Here is a 27,033-nt window from a genome sequence, read left to right as displayed (position 1 = left end):
CCCTGCCCCCCGGCCCAGCCCGCCCCTGCAAGCATGGTGGTGGGAGTGTCATGGTTTGGGGCTGCATGAGTGCTGCCGGCTGTGGTGAGCTACAGTTCATTGAGGTAACCATGAATGCCAACATGTACTGTGATATACTGAAGCAGAGCACGATGCCCTCCCTTCGGAAATTGGGCCTCAGGGCTGTATTCCAACATGAAAACGACCCAAACACACCTCCAAGACAACCACTGCCTTGCTAAAGAAACGGAGGGTAAAGGTGCTGGACTGGCCAAGCATGTCTCCAGACCTAAACCCTATTGAGCATCTGTGGGGCATCCTCAAACGGAAGGTGGAGGAGCACAAGGTCTCTGACATCCACCAGCTTTGTGATGTTGTCATGGAGGAGTGGAAGAGGACAGTGACAACCTGTGAAGCTCTACTGAACTCTATGCCCAAGAGAGTAAAGGCAGTGCTGGAAAATAATGGTGGCCACATAAAATATTGACAATTTGTCCATTTTCACTTAGGGGTATACTCACTAGGCGGGACCCGCACCTATAAGACAATGGGGGCATATCCTAGCGATATGCCCCCATTGTCCGAGATGAGAAAACCCCTTTAATGGCTGTGTGTTGAGTTATTTTGAGGGCACACCAAATTTACACTGTTATACAAGCTGTACACTGACTACTTTACATTGTATCAAACTGTTAGATTTTCAGTGTTGGCCCAAGAAAAGATATAATAAAATATTTACAAAAATGTGAGGGGTGTACTCACTTTTGTAAGATACTGTATAGTATTCAAAAAAACACTGTATATATGCTATCAGGACTCACTGGGAAGGGCAAGCAGTAGTGATGAGCGAACTTCTGTTTCCAAGTTCGGCGTACAAGGTTCGGGTTATCTAAGAAATCCATTATGATTTCCGCTACCACGGACCCTAAATTATGGTCTGTGGTAGCGGAATCCATAACAGAATTCTTAGAAAACCCGAACTGGAATCTTATACGCCGAACTTGAAAACAGAAGTTCACTCATCCCCACCGCCCTCCATTCATTTTGATGAGAATGCAGAAAATACCAAAATTTTTATGCAGTTTTAGGGTCCATTCACATGTCTGTAGAATGGGTCCGCATCCGTTCCATAAATTGCGGAATGGGTGCGGACCCATTCACTCTCTATGGGGCAAGAATGGATGCGGACAGCACACAGTGTGCTGTCCGCATCCGCATTTTCGGAGCGTGCCCCCGATCTTCCAGTCCGCAATTGCGGACAAGAATAGGCAGTTCTATGGGGGTGCCGGCCGGGTGTATTGCGGATCCGCAATTCACTACGGTTGTGTGAATGGACCCTTAAAGGAAATTTCTCACCAGCTTTAGGGCTCATTCAGACGGCCGTATGCTGTCCGCAAAAATACTGAATGCTATCCATTTTTTTGCAGATCCGTTTTTTTGCGTATCCGCTAAAAAACGGATAGCATTCAGTATTTTTGCGGACAGCATACGGCCGTCTGAATGAGCCCTTATTCATGAGCTTCTGGCTTTCTCCAGCCCCCTGCCACTGATTGACAGATTTAGCAGCAGGTGGGTGGGGAAAAATCAGGAGTCCTTAATGACGTGGCAATTTTCAATGTATAGCTCAGTCCTATTCAAGTGATTGGGCCTGGGCTGCAATACCAAGCACAGCTATACAATGTACTGTGCCATACCGTACAGTGCCTTGAGGAAGCCATAATGCCCACTGTTGCACAGTGGCCTCGCTGATCAGTATAGGGTGTTGGACTCCCACGGATCAGTTATTGATGACCTATCCTGAGCAAAGGTGATCAATATTGTACTTCACGAAAACCCTGTTAATCGTGGAAATGTAGATAAATAAGATAAGGTACTGAAGCATAGCAATGTTAGACCACGCTCACATCTTCAGCAAGCTGATCAAAAAGGCCAGCTGCTGGCCGGACCAAAACTTTGTCCGTCCTAAACCCGGTATTAATGCTAGAAAGCTGTCAGTTCACCGCTAGACCTCATTACAGTCAATGGGTGGTAAACTACAGAATCTGCTCTCTGCCAAAACAGCCTGCCGGATCTGTGCCGGAGATGTGAACGCAGCCCAAAGAAAAGCAAACAAAATGATTGCCTAAGACCACAGAACTAAAATGCATAATTTACCTTAGGTTTGTTAAACATCTTAAACTATTCCTGGATCTCGTCTACAATGAATACAAATGTTTCATCGATCTTATATTATTACTATTTAGGTATAGCTGGCTCTACTGGGATAATGGATTTAGTCAATCTTCAGCCTTAGGCCTCATGTACACGGCCGTTGTTTTGGTCCGCATCCGAGCCGCCGTTTTTTGCGACTCGGATGCGGACCCTTTCACTTCAATGGGGCCGCAAAAGATGCGGACAGCACTCCGTGTGCTGTTCGCAACCGTTGCTCCGTTCTGTGGCCCCGCAAAAAAAATATAACATGTCCTATTCTTGTCCGCGCTTTGCGGACAAGAATAGGCAGTTATAATAAAGGCTGTCCATGCCGTTCCGCAAATTGCGGACCGCAAAACACACCACGGTCGTGTGCATGAGGCCATAATCTTGAAAACTAGGACTTTCTAGAAGCCCATCATTTCAAATTCTCCCTTTATGGGTTTTTGCCATTCCTGAGACGAGTGATGGGATGAGTTGCTGAGGAAGGCTTCCAGAGTTCTGATACCATACTGAAGATTGATATACTTTGCTACTTACTCTAAAATCTCTAAAACAACATCCTGACTGATATTGATTCATATAAATTGAGAGAGGAAGATTATATTCATCCTAATTCTAAAGTTGTTGACTCAGCAGCTAACATTCTTAGAAGCTTTCCCTTGTCTTTTAATGAATTATAGCCACAGAAGATTTTCTTGAATAAATACTTAAAGGGGCACATCAAAAATTTCTCATTTGCATATTATCAATCTATATGTGAAAAGTCTGCATCATTTATGTTCTTTATAAAAACAGGTAGATGGTTTCCTGAATATCATTCTTTGAAGTCACTCCATGTATTTCATTCATTCAACGATCATTCATTCCGACCAGAGTGGAAGGGAGATGAGTGACTTAAATAGATCACAGATTACACTGATAAGTGCAATGCTCTTCTGGGGACATCTTTATCTAGCCCTATCAGGAGATCAATAGAGCTGTTATCCCAATTCTATAACTACTATTATACTAAGAGATAACATGTTCACCTCACAACCACAATCAACTGACAATGTGTTCCGTATCTAGAGTATATAGGAGTTCTAGCTGTCTGTGCTGACTGCTACATGACAATATTTCTATTTTTCAATGGTATAGTACTACCAAAATGAAAAACAGCCAAACATTTAAAAATGTCCTTCGGACTGAAGATTCCCTTTAAACCAATGGACACAAGGGAAAAGTCCTGCAAACCTATTCCCAGTAGATCTGTCTGAAGTGGGCAATTATTTCCTGATAAGTTTTTAAAACTGAAACCATCATCATTATTATAAAATACTAGCAGAAAGACCCGGCTTTGCACCAGTATATTTCATTTAATGTGTCGTTAAAGGATATCGACAGTATCCCCCATAACAGTGACCTCTACAACACCCCGCCCCCTTAACAGTGAACTCCACAGCCCCCACCCGTTAACAGTGACCCCCCACAGTGCCTCCTTAAAATGGGACCTCCACAGCAGCCCATCCCCTTAACTTTGACCTTTACAGCAGCCCACCCCTTTAACAGGGAGTGTCATAGCACCCCACTCCCTTGACATTAACCTTCTCAGAAGCCCGCCCCCTTAATAGTGACCTATTCAGCACCCCGCCCCTTAACACTGACCTCCATAGGGGACCGTCCCCTTATCTATGACCTCCACTGCTCCCTGCCCCCTTAACAAAGACCTCCAAAGCACCCATCCCTTTAACAGTGACCTCCACAGTACCCCGCTCCATTAACAGCGACCTCACAGTACCCTGCTGACTTAACAGTGACCTCCACAGCAGCTGCCCCTTTAATAGTGGCCCGTGGCCCCTGCCCCCTTAACAGTGACCTCCACAGCGGCCTGCCCCCTTAACAGTAACATCCACAGTGAACGCCCCTTTAACAGTGATCTCCACAGTGCCCGCCCTGTTAACAGTGACCTCCACAGCAGCCGTCCCTTTAATAGTGGAACCTGCCCCCTTAACAGTGAACAGTGACCTCCCCTTTAAGGCTAGGGCTACATGACAATTTGTCACGCGACATTTTGTCGTACCAATGTCGCGTAACAATTTTTATAATGATAGGCTATGGTGTCGCACTGCAACACGACAGTCGCAAAAAATCCATCCAAGATCAGTGCATGTAGCAGTGTAGTTGTGCCCTGTGTGTCGTGCGACTTATTGTCGTCGTGTAGCCCTAGCCTAAAGCTGACCTACAGCAGTGAAGAAAAATGGCTGGGTTGTTATGGAAACCTGGAGTAAAGTGTGTATGTGGAGACTAAGGGCCTGCAAGCTTCTATTGGCTGATAAGGGTCATGTGACCGTGTGTATGGCAGTTGGGATATGAAGAGAAAAATTTTCAGACTTGTATTGTGGTGGTGTAATATAAACGATGTATCATTTTAAGAAGAATCCACATATGTGCATGAGAGACTGTAGCCTTTTTAATATTCCCATAAATAGTGTCCCATGGAATGTGCTCATTACATTGTAGGTCTATTTCCCATTTAACTTCACTTTTAAATGTGATCTGTTTAGTACATTCGTGCTTCAGATTTGCATAGACGTGTGATGTAACAGGACTATTTAGTGACATATCATAACAAAAATCTAAAAAAGTATGGTGTGCAATTTTAAGGTAATTCTTATTCTAGGTGTATTTTACAGCGTGGCGTAGCTGTTCATATCGAAATGTGTCAGTAAACCTTAGTGTTGTGTCCGGGAGGGTTTCAGTTAGTGCTCTAATCTGCCCCTTAAAGAAGACCTGTAAAATTAAAGAGGACCTTTCACCAGAATAAAGTATCTAAACTGACTATACAGACGTGTAGAGCAGCGCCCAGGGATCCCCCTGCACTTACTGTTATCCCCGGGCGCCGCTCCGTTCTCCGGTTATAGCCTCCGGTATGTTCATAGTTAGGCTCCACCCAGGGGAACCTGCTGTAGCGCTGGCTAATCGCAGCGCTCAGCTCATAGCCAGGCTATGAGCTGAGCTCTGCGATTGGCCAGCGCTACAGCATAGGAGAAGGAGACCGCGGCAGGTTCCCCTGGGTGGAGCCTAACTATGAACATACCGGAGGCTATAACCTGTGTGATACTGTCTGCTGAGCTGTGTATCTAATCAGCACATGGACTGAATATTTAAGGACCTGCGAACTGCTAAAACCTGTGAACCTTTTGGAAACCTGGAGTAGGACCTGTGAGCTTCTATTGGCTGATAAGGGACATGTGACCGTGTGCATGACAGTTGGGGGCTTGTATTGGCTAATGCAGGTAATTTTTTGGGAACATCTCAGGAACAGTATGTCCTAGAGAGCGGAGACCCGGTCTAAAACATTCCCGGACACCTGATGTACCTGTGTGCCAAATTTGGTGAAGATCGGTCCAGTCGTTTGGTCGTGCATAAATTACAGACAGACGTCCAGACAGAAACTCATTTTTATATATATATAAAGAGATGAAGGAAAACAGATGCTGAAAAAAGAAGTATGATGATTAAAAAATTGTCTCATATTGTTCCATATTCATTAAAGACCTGGTTCACGTTCACTGGTTTACTGTTTTTATGCTTTTTCAGTCTGTGGAGATTCGCTCTGGTAGTTAGGATAGACGGCCGCAGTACAGAGGCAAAATACAAGTTTGCAATTCAAACTTCAGTGTTTATTCATAGTGCCAAAAACAAAACGTCACTTTTGCAGTGTTGGCGTTACTTCACACCCAAAAGCAAGTTAATATAACAAAAAGTCACCTTGGTGACAGTTCTGCCTCGGAAAGTCCAAATACAGGCTTTAGGCGGCCTGTTCCCCTGACACACGGGTCTCAACTCTCCAGCCCAGCACACAGACATGGCTTCTGAGCCCAGCTGCCTATTTAAGGATAGCCAGGTGCTGCCAAAACTCGGGCCGGCACTAAAAATCCGGTCCGGTATTTCACCTCACCTCGCTGTAAATCAACCCAGCAGCACATGGGAGGAAAATACCTGTTTTCCCAGACCAAACCTCTCACTGTGTCACAAGTCTCACATACAAATACCCCTTTATACACACTCATAAGTGAATTGTACTTTCTAATGGCATCAAATGGAATGGAAATGGAAAAAAAAAAAACAACTACGCCTTAGTTTTATGGGTTTCATTTTTATGGTACTTCCTATACGCTAAAACTGACCTGTTCCCTTCATGCTACGAGTCAGTACAATTACAGCTGTACCACATTTATATTGTTGTTCTTGTAGTTTAATACTTAAAAAAGAAATAAAAACTTCGGAAAAGTTATGATCTCCATAACTTTTTTAAAGTTGAATCTACAGAGCTAAGTGAGGGCTCCTTTTTTGCAAGGTGATATGTAATTTTTATTGATACCATCTTGGAGTGTGTATGACTTTTTAATCCCTTTTGTATTTTTTGTATTTGAAGAGGGAACGGTGGGTGAAGCAATGAAAAAGCATTTTCTTAGTCGCATCCCACAGCAAAAGCCATGGTCCACAGCGATCTTCCAAAGTATCAGAGGGATCTCATTGTTAAAAGGTATCAGTCAGGAGAAGGGTACAAAAGAATTTCCAAGGCATTAGATATACCATGGAACACAGTGAAGACCGTCATCATCAAGTGGAGAAAATATGGCACAACAGTGACATTACCAAGAACTGGACGTCCCTCCAAAATTTATGAAGAAAACTGGTCTGGGAGGCTACCAAGAGGCCTACAGCAACATTAAAGGAGCTGCAGGAATATCTGGCAAGTACTGGCTGTGTGGTACATGTGACAACAATCTCCCGTATTCTTCATATGTCTGGGGTATGGGGTAGAGTGGCAAGACGAAAGCCTTTTCTTACGAAGAAAAACATCCAAGCCAGGCTACATTTTGCAAAAACACATCTGAAGTCTCCCAAAAGCATGTGGGAAAAGGTGTTATGGTCTGATGATACCAAGGTTGAACTTTTTGGCCATAATTCCAAAAGATATGTTTGGCGCAAAAACAACACTGCACATCACCAAAAGAACACCATCCCCACAGTGAAGCATGGTGGTGGCAGCATCATGCTTTGGGGCTGTTTTTCTTCAGCTGGAACTGGGGCCTTAGTTAAAAGGGTTGGCCACTTTGTTAGCACTTATTACAACTGTACAGAAAGTAGGGAGATATTACACTTACTAATAGATCTTCTTAAGCAAATCTGTCGGGTTATCCTGCTATTGGCAGCCACGCCCCCTCCTGTCCTGCTCTCACCACGCCCCCTCCTGTCCTGCTCTCACCACGCCCCCTCCTGTCCTGCTCTCACCACGCCCCCTCCTGTCCTGCTCTCACCACGCCCCCTCCTGTCCTGCTCTCACCACGCCCCCTCCTGTCCGGCTCTCACAGCTGCCCGTCTCGTCCATAGCTGCAGGTGCCATGGAGGAGCAAACTCCGTCCATGCCTGAAGATTTGCTTTCCTTTTGTGACTGACACTCCTGGCTGTGCAGGGCTGGAGGGGCTTAGCAGGAGGATTCAAGCAAAAATAAAGAAACTTTTGCAGTAGAAAGGGAGACTATGAGGAGAAGCTGTGATGGCTGATGGAAGCTGACTGACTGTAGACTCGATCCACTCTGTCTCCTGTACTGAGAGGCTACTGCTGTATGTGAGGATGTAGCAGAGCCAGGAAGGTGCTGTGGAACACAAACTGTGAGCAATCCCAGTGTCTGTCCTGGTTATGGCCCCTCTGCTCTGTGATCCTATCACTGACATGTTTATTACAGCCAGACCAACAGTGATAGCAGCAGTTACCGGTCTCATCTGTAAATGTGTGTCCTCTCCTTCCTGCACACTGTATATAGGGATATGTGACCCCCCCATACAGGGATATGTGACCCCCACCACCACCACCACTGTATATAGAGATGTGTGACCCTCTGTATACTCTATATAGAGATGTGTGACCCTCTGTATACTGTATGCAGTGATATGTGACCCCCACCCCCACTGTACAGTCGTGGCCAAAAGTTTTGAGAATGACACAAATATTAGTTTTCACAAAGTTTGCTGCTAAACTGCTTTTAGATCTTTGTTTCAGTTGTTTCTGTGATGTAGTGAAATATAATTACACGCACTTCATACGTTTCAAAGGCTTTTATCGACAATTACATGACATTTATGCAAAGAGTCAGTATTTGCAGTGTTGGCCCTTCTTTTGCAGGACCTCTGCAATTCGACTGGGCATGCTCTCAATCAACTTCTGGGCCAATTCCTGACTGATAGCAACCCATTCTTTCATAATCACTTCTTGGAGTTTGTCAGAATTACTGGGTTTTTGTTTGTCCACCCGCCTCTTGAGGATTGACCACAAGTTCTCAATGGGATTAAGATCTGGGGAGTTCCCAGGCCATGGACCCAAAATGTCAACGTTTTGGTCCCCGAGCCACTTAGTTATCACTTTTGCCTTATGGCACGGTGCTCCATCATGCTGGAAAATGCATTGTTCTTCACCAAACTGTTGTTGGATTGTTGGAAGAAGTTGCTGTTGGAGGGTGTTTTGGTACCATTCTTTATTCATGGCTGTGTTTTTGGGCAAAATTGTGAGTGAGCCCACTCCCTTGGATGAGAAGCAACCCCACACATGAATGGTCTCAGGATGCTTTACTGTTGGCATGACACAGGACTGATGGTAGCGCGCACCTTTTCTTCTCTGGACAAGCCTTTTTCCAGATGCCCCAAACAATCGGAAAGAGGCTTCATCTGAGAATATGGCTTTGCCCCAGTCCACAGCAGTCCATTCACCATACTTTCTGCAGAAGATCAATCTGTCCCTGATGTTTTTTTTGGAGAGAAGTGGCTTCTTTGCTGGCCTTCTTGACACCAGGCCATCTTCCAAAAGTCTTCGCCTCACTGTGCATCCAGATGCGCTCACACCTGCCTGCTGCCATTCCGGAGCAAGCTCTGCACTGGTGGCACTCCGATCCCGCAGCTGAATCCTCTTTAGGAGACGATCCTGGCGCTTGCTGGACTTTCTTGGACGCCCTGAAGCCTTCTTAACAAGAATTGAACCTCTTTCCTTGAAGTTCTTGATGATCCGATAAATTGTTGATTGAGGTGCAATCTTAGTAGCCACAACATCCTTGCCTGTGAAGCCATTTTTATGCAACGCAATGATGGCTGCACGTGTTTCTTTGCAGGTCACCATGGTTAACAATGGAAGAACAATGATTTCAAGCATCACCCTCCTTTTGACATGTCAAGTCTGCCATTTTAACCCAATCAGCCTGACATAATGATCTCCAGCCTTGTGCTCGTCAACATTCTCACCTGAGTTAACAAGACGATTACTGAAATGATCTCAGCAGGTCCTTTAATGACAGCAATGAAATGCAGTGGAAAGTTTTTGGGGGGATTAAGTACATTTTTATGGCAAAGAAGGACTATGCAATTCATCTGATCACTCTTCATAACATTCTGGAGTATATGTAAATTGCTATTATAAAAACTTAAGCAGCAACTTTTCCAATTTCCAATATTTATGTAATTCTCAAAACTTTTGGCCACGACTGTATATAGAGATGTGTGACCCTCTGTATACTGTATGCAGTGATATGTGGACCCCCCCCCACTGTATATAGAGATGTGTGACCCCTGCATCAGAGGATCTCATTATTATCATTATACACAGTGTACAGGAAAGGGGGTTGTCTCTATATACAGTGTACAGGTAGGACACATACAACTATATACTGTTTATAAGGTACCCGTGTACACTGGTAATGTGTGACCCCTGTATACTGTATATTCTGATATGTGACCCCCACCACTGTACACTGTATATAGAGATTTGTGACCCCCCACCACTGTATATAGAGATTTGTGACCCCCTCTACACTGTATACAGTGATGCGTGACCCCCTGTATACAGAGATGTGAGACCCCCTGTATATTGTATATACAGATTTGTGACCCCCCTGTACACTGTATACAGAGATGTCTGACTACACTCATAGTATATAAGGCTGAAAAAATACATTTGTCCATCCAGTTCGGCCTGTCGTCCTGCAAGTTGATCCAGACGAAGGCAAAAAACCCCTGTGATGTAGAAGCCAATTTTCCTCACTTAAGGGGGGAAAAATTCCTTCCCGACTCCAATCAGGCAATCAGAATAACTCCCTGGATCAACGACCCCTCTCTAGTAGCTATATCCTGTAATATTATTACACTCCAGAAATACATCCAGGCCCCTCTTGAATTCCTTTATTGTACTCACCATCACCACCTCCTCAGGCAGAGAGTTCCATAGTCTCACTGCTCTTACCATAAAGAATCCTTTTCTATGTTTGTGTACAAACCTTCTTTCCTCCAGACGCAGAGGATGTCCCCTCGTCACAGTCACAGTCCTGGGGATAAATAGATGATGGGATAGATCTCTGTACTGACCCCTGATACATTTATACATAGTAATTAGATCTCCCCTCAGTCTTTTTTCTAAAGTGAATAACCCTAATGTTGATAATCTTTCAGGGTACTGTAGTTGCCCCATTCCAGTTATTACTTTAGTTGCCCTCCTCTGAACCCTCTCCAGCTCTGCTCTGTCTGCCTTGTTCACAGGAGCCCAGAACTGTACAAAGTACTCCATCTGTGGTCTGACTAGTGATTTGTAAAGTGGTAGAACTATGTTCTCATCACGGGCATCTATGCCCTTTTTGATGCAACCCATTATCTTATTGGCCTTGGCCGTAGCTGTCTGACACTGGTTTTTGCAGCTTAGTTTGCTGTTTATTAAAATTTCTAGGTCCTTTTCCATTTCAGTGTTACCGAGTGTTTTACCATTTAGTATGTACGGGTGACTTGCATTATTCCTTCCCATGTGCATAACTTTACATTTGTCAGTGTTAAACCTCATCTGCCACTTATCTGCCCAAGCCTCCAATCTATCCAGATCCATCTGTAGCAGTATACTGTCCTCTTCTGTGTTAATTACTTTACACAGTTTAGTGTCATCGGCAAAAATTGATATTTTACAGTGCAAGCCTTCTACAAGATCATTAATAAATATATTGAAGAGAATAAGGCCCAATACTGACCCCTGTGGTACCCCACTAGTGACAGTGACCCAATCTGAGTGTGTACCGTTAATAACCACCCTCTGTTTTCTATCATCGTTACTTACCCACATGCCTTGGAGAAGTCTAGATATACAACATCCATTAATTCGCCACTGTCAAGTCTAGAACTTACCTCCTCACAGAAACTGATTAGTTTGACATGACCGATCCCTCATAAAGCCATGCTGATATGATGTTATTTGCTTGTTTTCATTGAAGTACTCCAAGATAGCAGCTCTTAGAAAACCTTCAAACAGTTTACCCACAACAGATGTTAAACTTACCGACCTATAGTTTCCGGGGTCTGTTTTTGCACCCTTTTTGAATATTGGCACCACATTTACTATGCGCCAATCCTGTGGAACACTCCCTGTCAGTATAGAGTCTGTAAATATCAGAAATAAGGGTCTGGCTATGACATTACTTAATTCTCTTAGGATACAGGGAAGTGTGCCATGGTAAACAGGTTAGAAAAATGACATATAGCCAGTACATGTCACATGATATAAATACTTCATGGCTTTGGCTATTGTCTGGGGCACTTTAGATTTTTGATACTTAGGATGGCCAACCCCCTTTAAGCTAGAGGGAATTATGAACAGCTCCAAATACCAGTCAATATTGGCACAAAACCTTCTGGCTTCTGCTAGAAAGCTGAACATGAAGAGGAACTTCATCTTTCAGCATGACAACGACCCAAAGCATACATCCAAATCAACAAAGGAATGGCTTCACCAGAAGAAGATTAAAGTTTTGGAATGGCCCAGCCAGAGCCCAGACCTGAATTTGAAGAGGGCTGTGCAGAGGAGATGCCCCCGCAATCTGACAGATGGGGAGTGTTTTTGCAAAGAAGAGTGGGCAAATCTTGCCAAGTCAAAATGTGCCATGCTGATAGACTCATACCCAAAAAGACTGAGTGCTGTAATAAAATCAAAAGGTGCTTCAACAAAGTATTAGTTTAAGGGTGTGCACACTTATGCAACCATATTTTACTTTACAATTTTTTCTTCCCTCTACCTAAAAGATTTCAGTTTGTTTTTCAATTGAGTGGTACAGTTTATAGGTCACATTAAAGGTGGAAAAAGTTCTGAAATGATTTATCTTTGTCTCATTTTTTTACATCACAGAAACCTAACATTTTAACAAGGGTGTGTAGACTTTTTATATCTACTGTATATATATATATTTTCTTCTGTTGTTTCATCGTCCTGTATCGGGGGACCACCGCGGGCACCTTATAGCTACAGCTGCATGAGAAGGAGTGCTGCCTGACCTTTTCTATGGATTGGCGATTGAAGGCTTTGCACCCGACCCTACCAATACTCAAGGTATTACATCCCAACAAAGGGACATTGATACACATGTCTTTGCATACAGTAATGTGGATATACAGAGGATCATGGGAAATGTGGAGGGGGACGCTGCCTTCCTCAATGTGCCCTCCGCTATTAACATCAAGAGGGACTATGAAAGCATTACCAAAAAGCTGTTATCCATAGAGCTACATTCGCTCACACTAGCGCAATATTACAAAAATAAGCGTACCAAGGGGGATGCGATCCCGTCTGAAGCCGAATATGTTTTCACAAGATGGCGAATTCAGAGCACGCTTTGAAGCCATTTCAAATAAATATGCGATGGATGTCATGTTATTAAATATTGAATTTTCGCAGAAGGAAATGTTGGTATTAAGGAGCAAATTACAGGATACTGAACAACAGTTAAAATTCACCTTGTCTACTAGTGAGGTTGATGCCTTTTTGATAAAACAACAAGCTTTTTTAGAAAAGATGCGGAAAGACCTTGAAGAGATCAAAAGGTCAAAATGGCATAGAGACCAAAATGATTATGGGTCTGGACATATTTACACTTGGGAACAACCTTGGCATATGGACCGGAGTCTAATGCCAAAGAAGACATCAAAACGCAACAAGGAATCAAATAAATGGGTGAGAAATAAAGATACAAGTGATGACGTCAACTCTAGCCAGCCTGGAACTTTTTTAGGAACACGTGTAGCTATGGGAGACGCCCCACTAGAAGGGGAGGTCTTAGACACAGAAGATCTAGGAAAAACCAGAGCACAAAGATTAATGAGGACCAACAACTCCAGACAGATGAATGTAACAAAGAAGAAGTAGAGTCAAATGTAGTGGTAAACATTTCATCCTATACACTGACTGAGCATGAATTGAAGGTATTGAACAAAGGACTGTCCTTTTGCCCACAGGCTTAGCCCGATTGGTTTCAGCTGGAACTGGACTTGAACCGCCTCTTCAGGAATCTTAAACTGAGGGTGTGGTTCGACTCTGGTTCCTCTGTGGCCATGAATATTAATGAGGTCAATACACCAAATGGTGGACTGACCCTGAAACAATTTGGTTTGCATTTGAAAAGTGATTTTGTTCCTATGGTAAATTCACATGCCCTAGAGTGCTTTAACGAGGCGGTTAAGAGAGATGTAGCCCTGTTGAGAAACAAAACCAAATCTGACGCACTTGTAAAACCAAATATCACGGCGCAGGAAATGTCTCTTTTAGAGAGTTTGTCCAGGAACCCCGATCTCACCATCAAGCCCGCGAACAAGGGTGGTGCGGCCGTGGTTATGGACACCTCGCAGTATATAAAAGAGATACAGAGGCAATTGGGCGAACCTGGTGTCTATGAGCCATTTGTCAGGGACCCCAGATTCGACATTGCTAGTAAAATTGAAGCACAGTTGAATACAGCGATACATAATGGCGTCATTGATGTGCGGTTTAAGGAATTCTTGGTGGTGAAGTCTCCAGTTATACCCACTATATATGTATTACCCAAAATACACAAAAGGCTGATTGACCCTCCAGGACGGCCAATAATTTCAGGCAGGAATTCGATTTTATCAAATATTAATATCTTCCTAGATAAAATTTTGAGGGAGTATGCAATGGGTGCTAAATCATACATCAGGGACACTGGAGACTTCATGACCAAGATTAAAGGGATGCAGGTTCCGAAGGGGGCAATTTTGGCATCTTTTGACATTGTGTCACTATACACCTCGATTAGTCACGGAAAGGGTTTGGCGGCTGTAGCGGATATGCTGGGACAATCAGAGTATTCCGCTCCTGTTCGGCAGTTTGTACTGACACTGTTGGAGCTGTCTCTGAGGAACAATTATTTCATGTTCCAGGGACAGTTTTATTTGCAGACGATGGGCGCGGCGATGGGGTCCAATGCCGCGCCCACGTATGCGAATATTTTTGTACGGTCATTTCAGGAACGTCTTGTCTATGTATCTCCCCACTTCAACCAGGTTTTGACATGGTGGAGGTACATAGACGATATCTTCCTCATTTGGTCCGGCACCATGGAGCAGCTGATGGACTTTCACGTATTTTTGAACTCCCTTGATAGGGAGATCCAATTTACGTTAACGGCATCGGTTGACCGGGTGCAGTATTTGGATACGCAGGTGTACATTGAGGATGACCAAATACATATGGATTTGAACATTAAGTCCACTGATAAGAAAAAATTATTGCATTTTGCTAGTGGACATCCAAGAAGGATGGTAAATTCCTTACCGTTTAGCCAAATGCTTAGAGTACGGAGAATAGTGGATAAAGATGAGAATATGAATTTGGCATTGACTAACATGGAACAATCCTTTATAAACAGGGGTTATCCTAGAAAGTTAGTGAAAAAACATGCTGACAGAGCAAGAAAAATCCCTAGAGAGGAGTTGTTAACCTTAAACAATAGACAGGCTGGCGATAGATTACCTTTTGTGTCATCATACAATGAGTTGAGCCCAAATATTGAAAGGATAGTGAGGCGCCATTGGGGGCTACTAAGTAGTGGTCACCCCAGTATAGTCGCCTTCAAAAATCCGCCTATGATGGCATATAAAAGAGCAGGGAACATTAGGGATAAGGTTGTACACTCCAGACTGCCCGAAAAGGGTCAGTTTAAGTAGACGTTTTTGAAGACAAGGCGCACAGGCTCTTTCCCGTGTCTGGGATGTGTGAACTGTAAACTGATGGACAAAGGATCGGTGTTCGCACATCCAGACACGGGGGAAGTCTTTAACATAAGACACTATCTCACTTGTGATTCGTCATGGGTGATATATGTTTTGTGGTGCCCTTGCAAAAAGCTCTATGTGGGTGAAACCACATGCGATATGAAAACCAGGTTGAATAACCATAGACAGTCCATTAGAAATAAAAGAAGAGATTTGTCCGTGTCAAAACATTTTTTTGAGAAAAACCATAATGAAAATGACCTAAGATTTATGATCTTTGATCATGTAAAACCATTAGATAGAGGAGGTGATCGATTAAACATTTTAAAGAAAACTGAATTCAGGTGGATTTTTCGGCTTGATACTTTGAAACCCAAAGGGTTCAATGTCGAATTTAGGGTGACAGGAGGAATGGTCAGTTAATACCCCTCCGTAGTGCTTATGCTCTGATGTATTTTGCATGCTGTATGGGGTGAACCCAATGGAAGCTACAGGGATCAATTTACGTGAATACGCGATGTGTTTCCGGATATGTATTGTTTGAATTTTCAATTCAGGCGTTTACCTGAGCTGGGTGATAGTGTCTGGTAATAGGGAATAGAAGAAATGGCTGAATAGACTTGTGACGTGGCGCGGTCGACTGCTGCGGCGCATGTATGACGTGCGTGTTGGACCCTGGCAGAGCCGATCGTACTTCACGACGCTGGTTTCCGCCTATGGATGACGCATGGTGGTTATGTACTGCGTCACAAGGGGGGAAGGACTGACACATGCGCACTGAGGAGGAATAGACGCGAATGAGTGGCGTGCCTCCACAGAAGTTAAGACGCCTTCTCCTTCTATTCCTATACAGAACCCCCAGCAAGGTATTACTGCACTTAAGTTTTTTATTGCACCATGCACTTTACTTTATGCACTTGTATACACCTATCATGTTGATGAATTATCACGATTGGAAATATGAATAACCATACTGAAGTCTTCGATATCCATGTTAACATGTGGAGTTGATTTTATGAATTGTAGCTTACCCGAGGAGGGGAGTGCACTGTTGTTTGATTGGTTGATGAACTAATTGGTAACAATGTGGAGATGTATTTATATATGCACGTATGCACTTTTATGTTCACTTGACTTGAGAAAGGTTCTGTGAGAGAACCGAAACGTTGTCTATTTTTGACATGTGTGAATAAAACTACACGTTTTTTACTTCAAGGAGTGCTTCGGATTTTCTTCTGTTGTTTCATCGTCCTGTATCGGGGGACCACCGCGGGCACCTTATAGCTACAGCTGCATGAGAAGGAGTGCTGCCTGACCTTTTCTATGGATATATATACACTCACCTAAAGAATTATTAGGAACACCTGTTCTTTTTCTCATTAATGCAATTATCTAGTCAACCAATCACATGGCAGTTGCTTCAATGCATTTAGCGGTGTGGTCCTGGTCAAGACAATCTCCTGAACTCCAAACTGAATGTCAGAATGGGAAAGAAAGGTGATTTAAGCAATTTTGAGCGTGGCATGGTTGTTGGTGCCAGACGGGCCGGTCTGAGTATTTCACAATCTGCTCAGTTACTGGGATTTTCACGCACAACCATTTCTAGGGTTTACAAAGAATGGTTTGAAAAGGGAAAAACATCCAGTATGCGGAAGTCCTGTGGGCGAAAATGCCTTGTGGATGCTAGAGGTCAGAGGAGAATGGGCCGACTGATTCAAGCTGATAGAAGAGCAACGTTGACTGAAATAACCACTCGTTACAACTGAGGTATGCAGCAAAGCATTTGTGAAGCCACAACACGCACAACCTTGAGGCGGATGGGCTACAAATATAAAAAAAGAGGCTACAATTTGCACGAGCTCACCAAAATTGGACTGTTGAAGACTGGAAAAATGTTGCCTGGTCTGATGAGTCTCGATTTCTGTTGAGACATTCAAATGGTAGAGTCCGAATTTGGCGTAAACAGAATGAGAACATGTATCCATCATGCCTTGTTACCACTGTGCAGGCTGGTGGTGGTGGTGTAATGGTGTGAGGGATGTTTTCTGGGCACACTTTAGGCCCCTTAGTGCCAATTGGGCATCGTTAAAATGCCACGGGCTACCTGAGCATTGTTTCTGACCATGTCCATCCCTTCATGACCACTATGTACCCATCCTCTGATGGCTACTTCCAGCAGGATAATGCACCATGTCACAAAGCTCGAATCATTTCAAATTGGTTTCTTGAACATGACAATGAGTTCACTGTACTAAAATGGCCCCCACAGTCACCAGATCTCAACCCAATAGAGCATCTTTGGGATGTGGTGGAACGGGAGCTTTGTGCCCTTGGATGTGCATCCCTCAAATCTTAATTAACTGCAAGATGCTATCTTATCAATATGGGCCAATATTTCTAAAGAATGCTATCAGCACCTTGTTGAATCAATGCCACGTAGAATTAAGGCAGTTCTGAAGGCAAAAGGGGGTCCAACACCGTATTAGTATGGTGTTCCTAATAATTCTTTAGGTGAGTGTATATATATATATATATATATATATATATATATATATATGTATTTATTTATTTATTTTTTATACTAATGTTCACATTATCAGCATTTCCATTCCTCTAGAAACCACCCTGGTGCCAGCTCATAGAAATATGTCCCTTGTAATGGGACTATTTTTATTAATGGGCTTTCCCAAATTCAATTATGAGCATCAATTCCTGTTCCTTAGGCTATTTAAGTTAATATGTATTGAAGAGGACTATAGAAGATGCCAGCAGGTATTTTATAATTGCATTTTCATCATGAAAAATGATTTACTGAACTGATTTTCAAGACAACATCAGTCTTTAAAGGACTGGATAAAGATGCTCCGCAGCAAGACGTCAAATCTGCATCAGTAAATATGCTATGGAAAGCGAATGATTATATCTATGCAGTAAATACACAGGAAATATACCATTACCAAGCTACAGAATGTCTCCTTCTACCCAATTTATTTTATCAAGATCTGTAAAGAGCTGACCACCCTAAACACACAATAAAGAAAAAACTGAGGAAATGCCATCGAAGATAAACCACTTCCTTTATGAGCAAACATGGGAATCTCAGATTCAATCACTGGGATTGGTGATGGATTATTACATGAGTCTTTATCTGCACAGACATTTCTCAGAATACCAACTGTTTGATGATTTTATCATGTCAGTCGTGTTTTCAGGGTAAGCTCCACAGACACAGAGGAAGATATACAAAGATGGTCTTCATCAATGTGAAGAATGGAAAATCAAGATAAGTCATGTCATACCAGCCTTCATCCAGTCAGGTTTATAATAGTCATAGCAGACTAAGGGTCCATTCACACGTCCATAAGTGTTTTGCGGATCCGCAAAACACGGACACCTGCAATGTGCGATCCGCAATTTGCGGACCGCACATCACAGACACTATAATAGAAAATGCCTTTTAGGACATGTTCTATTTTTTTCAGGAACAAAATTGCGCATCCTGAAAAAATGGATCCCGGAAAAACGGATGCGGATCCCAAAAATGCGGATTTGCATCCGTTCCAGCCTCATTGAAAGTGAATGGGTCCGCAAATTGCGGAACGAATGCGGACCCAAATTACGGACGTGTGAATGGACCCTAAATCATTTAAGAGACAGCCCAATGTCACTGATATATCTAACACTACAAAGGCAATTTTTCAAGCCATGCATTCCAGAAAACTATCTTCAAAAGAGTCACAAAATAGGGCCTTTGTGACTTTTTTAGGTCACTTTTGCCAAAATGTTTTTGTTATTTTACACCCCTCACTCCAATGTAAAAGAGATGTCACCCACACTCCTCATTGATTCAGTAAGTGAAGTTCATGTAGATTCAGGGGCGTAGCTAAAGACTCATTGGCCCTGGTGCAAGATTTCAGCTTGGGCCCCCCCTTCCCTCAGTGCTTTGTGGCCAGCAAGGCAAAAATTTAAACGACACCCCCCAACTCCCCCCCATGCCAAATTCTTGACCTAACGCCTTCCCTCCAGCCAGGGGTGTAACTTGACCAGCATGCACTTTCCATAATACCGATGTCTTCTTATGTGGCACAAGGGTCTTTTGGCCCCCTCAGGCTCCTGGGCCCGGTAGCGACTGCTACCTCTGCACCCTCTATAGCTACGCCCCTGTGTAGATTGGAATTGAAAACTCAAAAGGTATATTTTATGATTCATGTCTATTGGGAAATAAAGTGAACGAAGGCCAAACAGGAAGAAGAAATGTTACCTGTTGAGGAATATGCTGCTGACATCATCATGACTGATGGATGGTTTCTTGGAGCTTGCAGCCATCCTCAAGGGCCGGAGGAAACAGTTCACAAGGATATAAAGCTGATGGACATATTCTGCCTCTGCTTCCACCATATTAAAGACAATTTGATTCCGCTTTCTCATGCTTTCCGCATGAGGAGAACATATATAGTCTTGCACGATTGTCTTCCATTTCCTTCTACAAAGCCAGCCACGCATGAAACTTTGAACCTGGATAAACACAAATGCACAACCCAATCTGACCAATATACTGCACATACCTGTAGTTAAATGCTGTAAAAAGTGTAAACAGCTCCTTTAAAAGCTATGTACACCTCCGGGGACAATTTTTTTTATGATTGAAGTTTACTCTTTTGGGGCAAAAAATTGTTTTTTCACGTGGTCTTTATTAAAAATATTGAGCCATTCTGTCACAAAAGGTTAACAGTTTTTCTAACTGTTTGCATCCTACTTTCACTTTGTGCTGGTCATCTAATAACCCGTATCTGTAAATTACTAAGAGGTTATAAACACTTATTTAACCCGTAAATAGCACAAGGTTGGTGGCTCACTTTCTGATCCGCTATTGGGTAGGTGCACTGCTCGACAGCACTCCCTAATGCTGGTAAAGTAAAAAGGTAATTAATTGGATTGGGAGTCACTCTTTATCAGGCAACACAGACAAGTTGGTTGGTATATCAGAATTTTTTTTATATATGATACTTTAAAATAATTTACAACATGTTGCATAAAATTCATACATTTAATCAATGTTAAAACTCAGACTAAAACTTCAAAATGTACACTACTATATACTAAAAGTCCTTAAGGGGGGGGGGGGGCTGTTGAGCCAATAAGTCAAAAGGCAATTATAACCCTGATGTGTATTAGCAGCTATACTTGTGGGAGAGCACAATGTTCAATAGAGCAATGTCCAAAGAGATCAAAATCATCCCCAGATTTTGACAAGTTGCAATAATCCAATGCTATACTTTGTATAGAATATATAGAGTACTTTACCCCTCCTGTGTTCGGCCCGTTTGTGCACCAGTTTGTCAGATGCGGTGCTTTAAGCTTCCAGGACCTGTCAGTAAAGTCTATGGGGTTTACACCCTTGCCTGGATAGCAGTGTGATTTCTTTGCTCTGCTTTGACCTTCCAGGACCTGTGGCGTCCCACGTGGTTGGCTGGGGCGGTCAGATGACTTAAATTTCCAGGCGGGGTTTTCAAATTAATCTGTAGATGTTAAAAGTTGAAAACAGACGATTTCCAAATGTTGTTCCTTGATGTTCCCTCACTGTCTTTACCATACGCGTTTTGGGGAAACAGGCCCCTTCCTCAGTGAGGAAGGGGCCTGTTACCCCGAAACGCGTATGGTAAAGACAGTGAGGGAACATCAAGGAACAACATTTGGAAATCGTCTGTTTTCAACTTTTAACATCTACAGATTAATTTGAAAACCCAAAAAATTCAAGTCATCTGACCGCCCCAGCCAACCACGTGGGACGCCACAGGTCCTGGAAGGTCAAAGCAGAGCAAAGAAATCACACTGCTATTCAGCCAAGGGTGTAAACCCCATAGACTTTACCGACAGGTCCTGGAAGCTTAAAGCACCGCATCTGACAAACTGGTGCACAAACGGGCCGAACACAGGAGGGGTAAAGTACTCTATATATTCTATACAAAGTATAGCATTGGATTATTGCAACTTGTCAAAATCTGGGGATGATATTGATCTCTTTGGACATTGCTCTATTGAACATTGTGCTCTCCCACAAGTATAGCTGCTAATACACATCAGGGTTATAATTGCCTTTGGACTTATTGGCTCAACAGACCCCCCCCCCCCCCCCCCCCTCCCCTAAGGACTTTAAAATAATTTACAACATGTTGCATAAAATTCATACATTCAATCAATGTTAAAACTCAGACTAAAACTTCAAAATGTACACTTCTATATAAGTTTTAGTCTGAGTTTTAACATTGATTGAATGTATGAATTTTAAGCAACATGTTGTAAATTATTTTAAAGTATCATATATAAAAAAAATTCTGATATACCAACCAACTTGTCTGTGTTGCCTGATAAAGAGTGATGCCCAATCCAATTAATCACTTATTTAACCCACATTCTTATCAGTAAGATAAGGATTGAAATTTGATGAGTGTTTATAAGGTCTGAAAGCAGAGATACAGAGCCCATCAGCATCCTGTCTGACAGAGCAGAGAGCAAATTCAGATTTTGCTAGCAGAGCATCTCAGCTTTGTACAGAGAAAAAAATTCCATATTTTTAATAAAGACCAATTGAAAAAAAAAGATTATCATTAATTATTATAAATACTATGCACTAATAAAAAATTGCTCCCAAAGTTGTACATAGCCTTTAAAGGGTTTCTACCACCAGAAATACTGTTATGTAGCTGACTGACATTAGCGATGCGCTAATGTCAGCACTACATAACAGTATGTTTCTAACATTAGTCTCTGCAGCCGTTTTTGTTAAAAAAGCACTTTTATTATATGCTAATGAGCCTCTAGGTGCTATGTGGGCGTAAAATCAGCACCTAGAGGCTCCGTCCACTCACGCTTTATCCCGCCCAGGTCCAGTGTTCTGCCTATCCAGCTCCTCTTGATTGATGCCACTGTTCCCTGCATTGTTGGCGAATCCCGCGCCTGCGCCGTTCACTTCTGTCTTCAGCGCAGGCGCAGTGAGTGAATGATGCAATCCAGGTGCCGGATTCCTCACTGCGCCTGCGCCGACTACGTCACAGTGAGGAAGCCGGCATCAGGAGAGTGGCCTTCACTCACTGCGCCTGCGCTGAAGACAGAAGTGAACGGCGCAGGCACGGGATTTCGCCAACGATGCAGGGAACAGTGGCATCAATCAAGAGGAGCTTGGCGGGCAGAACACTGGACCTGGGCGGGATAAAGCGTGAGTGGACGGAACCTCTAGGTGGTGATTTTACGCCCACATAGCACCTAGAGGCTCATTAGCATATAATAAAAGTGCTTTTTTAACAAAAACGGCTGCAGGGACTAATGTTAGAAACATACCGTTATGTAGTGCTGACATTAGCGCATCGCTAATGTCAGTCAGCTACATAACAGTATTTCTGGTGGTAGAAACCCTTTAAGGTGCATTTAATCATTGCCGATCCTTACAGAGAAATAATCCCATACACTGCTTAAACCAGTCATTTACATAACTGCAGGCAGCTTTTGCAGCCCCCTAACTCTGGTTCAGATGGCAAATCTTTATGGGAATTTTCTAGATAACCTTTGTTAAAGCATATAGTGTATCCACGAAATCAAAATTTTACTGTGCAGTCATATTAAGAACAGAATAAAAGACGGACTTCTATCAGAAAACACTGCTTACGCGTTTTGAACCTGCATGGTTCTTTCTCATAGCTATAGCTAAGAACCATGCTGGTTTGAAATGTGCAAGCAGTGTTTTTCTGATGGATGTCTGTCTTTTAGTCTGTTCTTAATACGAGAACATAATAAAACTAGGGTTTTATGTATATACAAATTGCTGGAATTACTGAATATACTTATACCCCCATCATCATTTGTTTGGTGGGCTGTTTTTTGTTTCCTATGAAGTGACCTTTTGTTAAAGCACTGTTTGTCTGAAACACTTTTGATTTATGCATTTTGGAAGGATTTGTTTTTGATGTGACCGAATAAAGTAGTTGATTTTTTAAACGTGATGCCGAAATTATAAAAAATTTTCAACCTTTGTACTATTGGAACAACTTATTCCCTATACAAAAGATAGCAAATAAGTGTCTGATTGGTGGGGCTCTGACCACTAGGACCCCCGCCAATTCCGAGAACAGGGGCCCATGTTCACCCATTAAAATGGAGCAGCAAATGGACTTTTGGATATAGAAGATAAGAGCAGAACAGAACAAAGACTGCCTTGTGTCTGCCATCCTGCTGTGTGCATTGCAGTCATAACTGGGTAACCATAGCAGAAAACAAACTTCTGCACAACTCAGTTCTTTGTTCTTAATTATCTGAATGTCAAGTTTGGCTAGAGCTACAAAATTAATTAACCCATTCACAACTTCACTAGCTTTGCTCTACCAAATGCAACACTTTCTAACCTTTTTATTTGCTATTAATTAACTCACTGCAATATTTTAAGTAAAAGCATAAAGAGGGTTAAAGGGGTTGTGCAGCAATATATAGGTTATCAATATCTGATCGGCAGGGGTCCGACACCCAGCACACCCGCTGATCAGGAAGAGGAGTCAGGGTTTCCAGGCGAGCGCTGCTTCCTCTTCATTACACTACGCGTCATCTCCTGTGGAGCGGCAGCGTAGTGTAATTACAATTACTTGCTCTATTCACTGGCATGGAGTGTCACCTGCTTTTCAAATTGCTGATCAGCGGGGGTGCCGGGTGTTGGACCCTCACCATTCAGATATTGAAGTTTTTGGTTACCTTTTTTATTTTCTTGATATCCGGATCTTCGTCCTCATGGCTGATGTGGTAAGGACGCATCCGTTCCTTTGTTTTATTGAGGGCTACAATCTGGAGAACAGAACATAATGAGTGCTTTAATCATTTCATCCTTCAAATCCTTGAGTGGAAACATTTCTACCTCCCCATTTCCACAATGACCACATTTAGACAAAAAAAATTCACAAATTATGATGCAGATTTCAATCTTTGCATTGACCAACATCTGTGGAAACAACTTCAACAAATAGGACATACTGTGAGAAATCGGCAGCAGGTCCTACAATCTATGCAGATGGTTTTTACTTTGTCTCATTCACATGATTCACTTGAATGAGGATTTCTTGGACTTTCTTGGAGATTTTAGTTGTGGAATCTATATTGAAAAACTGGCAACTCATCCACATTTAAATCCTTACATGATGCAATGATTTTTCCATTATTTTTTCTTTGTTTTTTACTTCCTGCCTTTATAGAGCCATAGCTTTTTAATTTTTTCAGTCACATAGCCATATGTGGGCTTTAGTTGTGGGACAAGTTGTACTTCTAATAGCATCATTTAATACTCCATATGATGTAGGAAAAGGAAAAGAAATCCAAATGGGTGACATTGGAAATAAAAAACCTAATTCCGCCATAGTTCTATGAGCTTTGTTTTTACAGCATTCCCTATACGGTAAAACTGACATGTTAACTTCATTCTGTGAATTAGTTCGATTACAGCAATGCCACAGTTCCATATTTTTCGCTTGATAAGACGCACCTAAAGATAAGACGCACCTAGATTTTAAAGGAGGAAAATAAAAGGTGTGCTAAAAAATGTAATAAAATAACAGAATATTTCACACTGTTATGGAGGGATCTGTGGAAGACGCACTATTGTGGGGGAATCTGCGGAAGACACAAGCACTGCGGGGGTGGGGGGGTTTGGCAGATGACGCACTGTTATGTGGGATTTGTGGATGACACTATTATGGGGGAGGGGGGTCTACGGTTAACACACTGCTATCTTATGAAACTATACCTCCCCTCATCCTTAAGAATGCTTCCTGGCACTGCAGTACATGAATAAATTCTTAAGGATGAGGGGGCTATTGTCACATTTAATATAAATACTTACCATTAAACACCAATTACGGTACAGTCCCTCAACAGTGTTTATATTAAATATGACTATAACTCCCCTCATCCTTAAGAATACACCCGTGTACAAAAAAAAACTTAAAATTATTTTTTCTTTGTATTACCATATTCTGAGCCCCATAACTTTTTTATACTTATGCAAGATATAGATATGGTAGATATGGTATCCTGCAGCATCGCCACCCTTCATATCGCAGAACAGAACATGGAGACAAGAGTAAACGGACACTTGCCGATCTTTCTAGGGAACGCATTGACCCGAAGACTCACATTAACCTGAGGACTCACATTGACACCTGCTCTTTTTTAAAATCCAAGCCGCCGCTCTCGCCCACGTGGGACGCCTTGTCACGGGCAGGTAGAGCAGGGCCGGCGAACAACACAGCAGCAGAACAGGTAACGTAACACTAATAGGGCGCATCCACAACAAGCACCTGTCTGCGCTCCTCCTTATTAGCCGTATATTAATGTTTGCAACATATTTTATCTTTTTTTTTCGGCATAGCTACACACATGTACTTACATTTTACTTCCAGTAAATCCGGCACATCAATTGTTTCCGGCTGCAATCACCCGCAGCTGTAACTATCTTCAGCTACAACAGCTCCCCCTACTGGACAACAACGTTAAATCGAAGACTGTAGCAACATTGACTATATGAACTTTTGCCCTAATACATTCTTATTTCTCGTTCAAAGAAAGAGAAACACAGTCGGCACTGCACCGTGCGGTTTCTTATACTTCTAGCCGGATTCACACTTGCCACGGCTGATCACGCAATACAATGGTGGTGCTCTGCTATTGAAAGCAGTCACTCGCATCTAGCATGTTTTCACCCAGAATAAAAGCTACTATCAATACAACAAATGGTGAGTGCCGCTTTTTCTTCATCATCTCAGTTTTAGGACTGAATTCTTATTTCTCGATTCATATTAAGTGGACCTAAGATAATTTTTTCTTTTTTATATACATTTTTTTTCCCATCATATTTTCTCCATATATTTTTTTTTTTATTCCATCTTTTTTTTAAATCTTTTCATCTCTACTCATTTATATATTTACATCAACAATTTTATAAATATCAATAAATTATTTTTAATAGCAACAACTATGATGTGATCATTCTACACTACTCCAAGAGCACAACCCACACCTACAATACAATTATACTACCAACCCCTCGACAATACAGTCATCAGGTAGTACACCTATCCAAATCATCAGTACGGTACAACCACCACTTCTACAAACCGCACATATTCAACCCGGATACAGAGTGCCCCCCACATCTAGATCTTGCATTATTTATCCATTTTCTGCGACACAGGGGTGAGTCGAGTGGGGAGAGCACCACACCACTGTTTCCTATAGGTGCAGCCACTAACCCTTCTATACCTTTTTTATACTTACAGAGCTGTTTGAGGGCTAATTTTTTTTGTGGTGCAATTTGTAGTTTTTATTGTTACCATTTTGGAGTGTGTATGACTTTTTGATCACTTTTTTATTCAATTTTTGTTGAAGGTGAAGCAACAAAAAAACAATGTCAATTTTTTATTAGTTTTTTTTTTCCTGGTACAGTGTTCACTGTACAGGACACTTATATTTTAACAGTTCAGGCATTTTGTGACACGTTAATGATTATGATCTTTATTTTTTCATAATTTATTTTTGTTTTTCAAATGGGTAAAGGGATGATTTTATTTTATATTTTTTGTTTTTTATTTTCTTATTTTTAAAACCTTTTCACTACATTTATTGCTTCTCCCATAGACTGCAATGATTGCACTCTGTGGGAGAATCACTATGGGGGTCATTTATTAAACTGGGATAAAGTAGAACTGGCTTAGTTGCCCATAGCAACCAATGAGATTCCACG

The 27,033-nt window shown here is 42.3% G+C and overlaps 1 protein-coding gene across 2 annotated transcripts in view; it reads right to left on the bottom strand.

The window, feature by feature from the left end:
- The window catches only part of RASGRF2 (Ras protein specific guanine nucleotide releasing factor 2), a 394,559-nt gene that overhangs the window by 178,104 nt on the left and 189,422 nt on the right, over positions 1-27,033 (bottom strand). For both annotated transcript variants that reach the window (XM_040421496.1, XM_040421497.1), the window contains exons 4-5: positions 23,997-24,086; positions 19,522-19,775 (exon numbers count right to left, since the gene is read on the bottom strand). In XM_040421496.1, the coding sequence (XP_040277430.1) occupies positions 19,522-19,775; positions 23,997-24,086 (344 nt within the window). The remainder of the gene's footprint in view (positions 1-19,521; positions 19,776-23,996; positions 24,087-27,033) is intronic.

This window comes from Bufo bufo, chromosome 2, assembly GCF_905171765.1.
Source record: "Bufo bufo chromosome 2, aBufBuf1.1, whole genome shotgun sequence".
Classification (NCBI taxonomy): domain Eukaryota; kingdom Metazoa; phylum Chordata; class Amphibia; order Anura; family Bufonidae; genus Bufo; species Bufo bufo.
The sequence above is the reverse complement of the archived record's forward strand: the minus strand, read 5'-3'. Positions and strand labels throughout refer to the sequence as shown.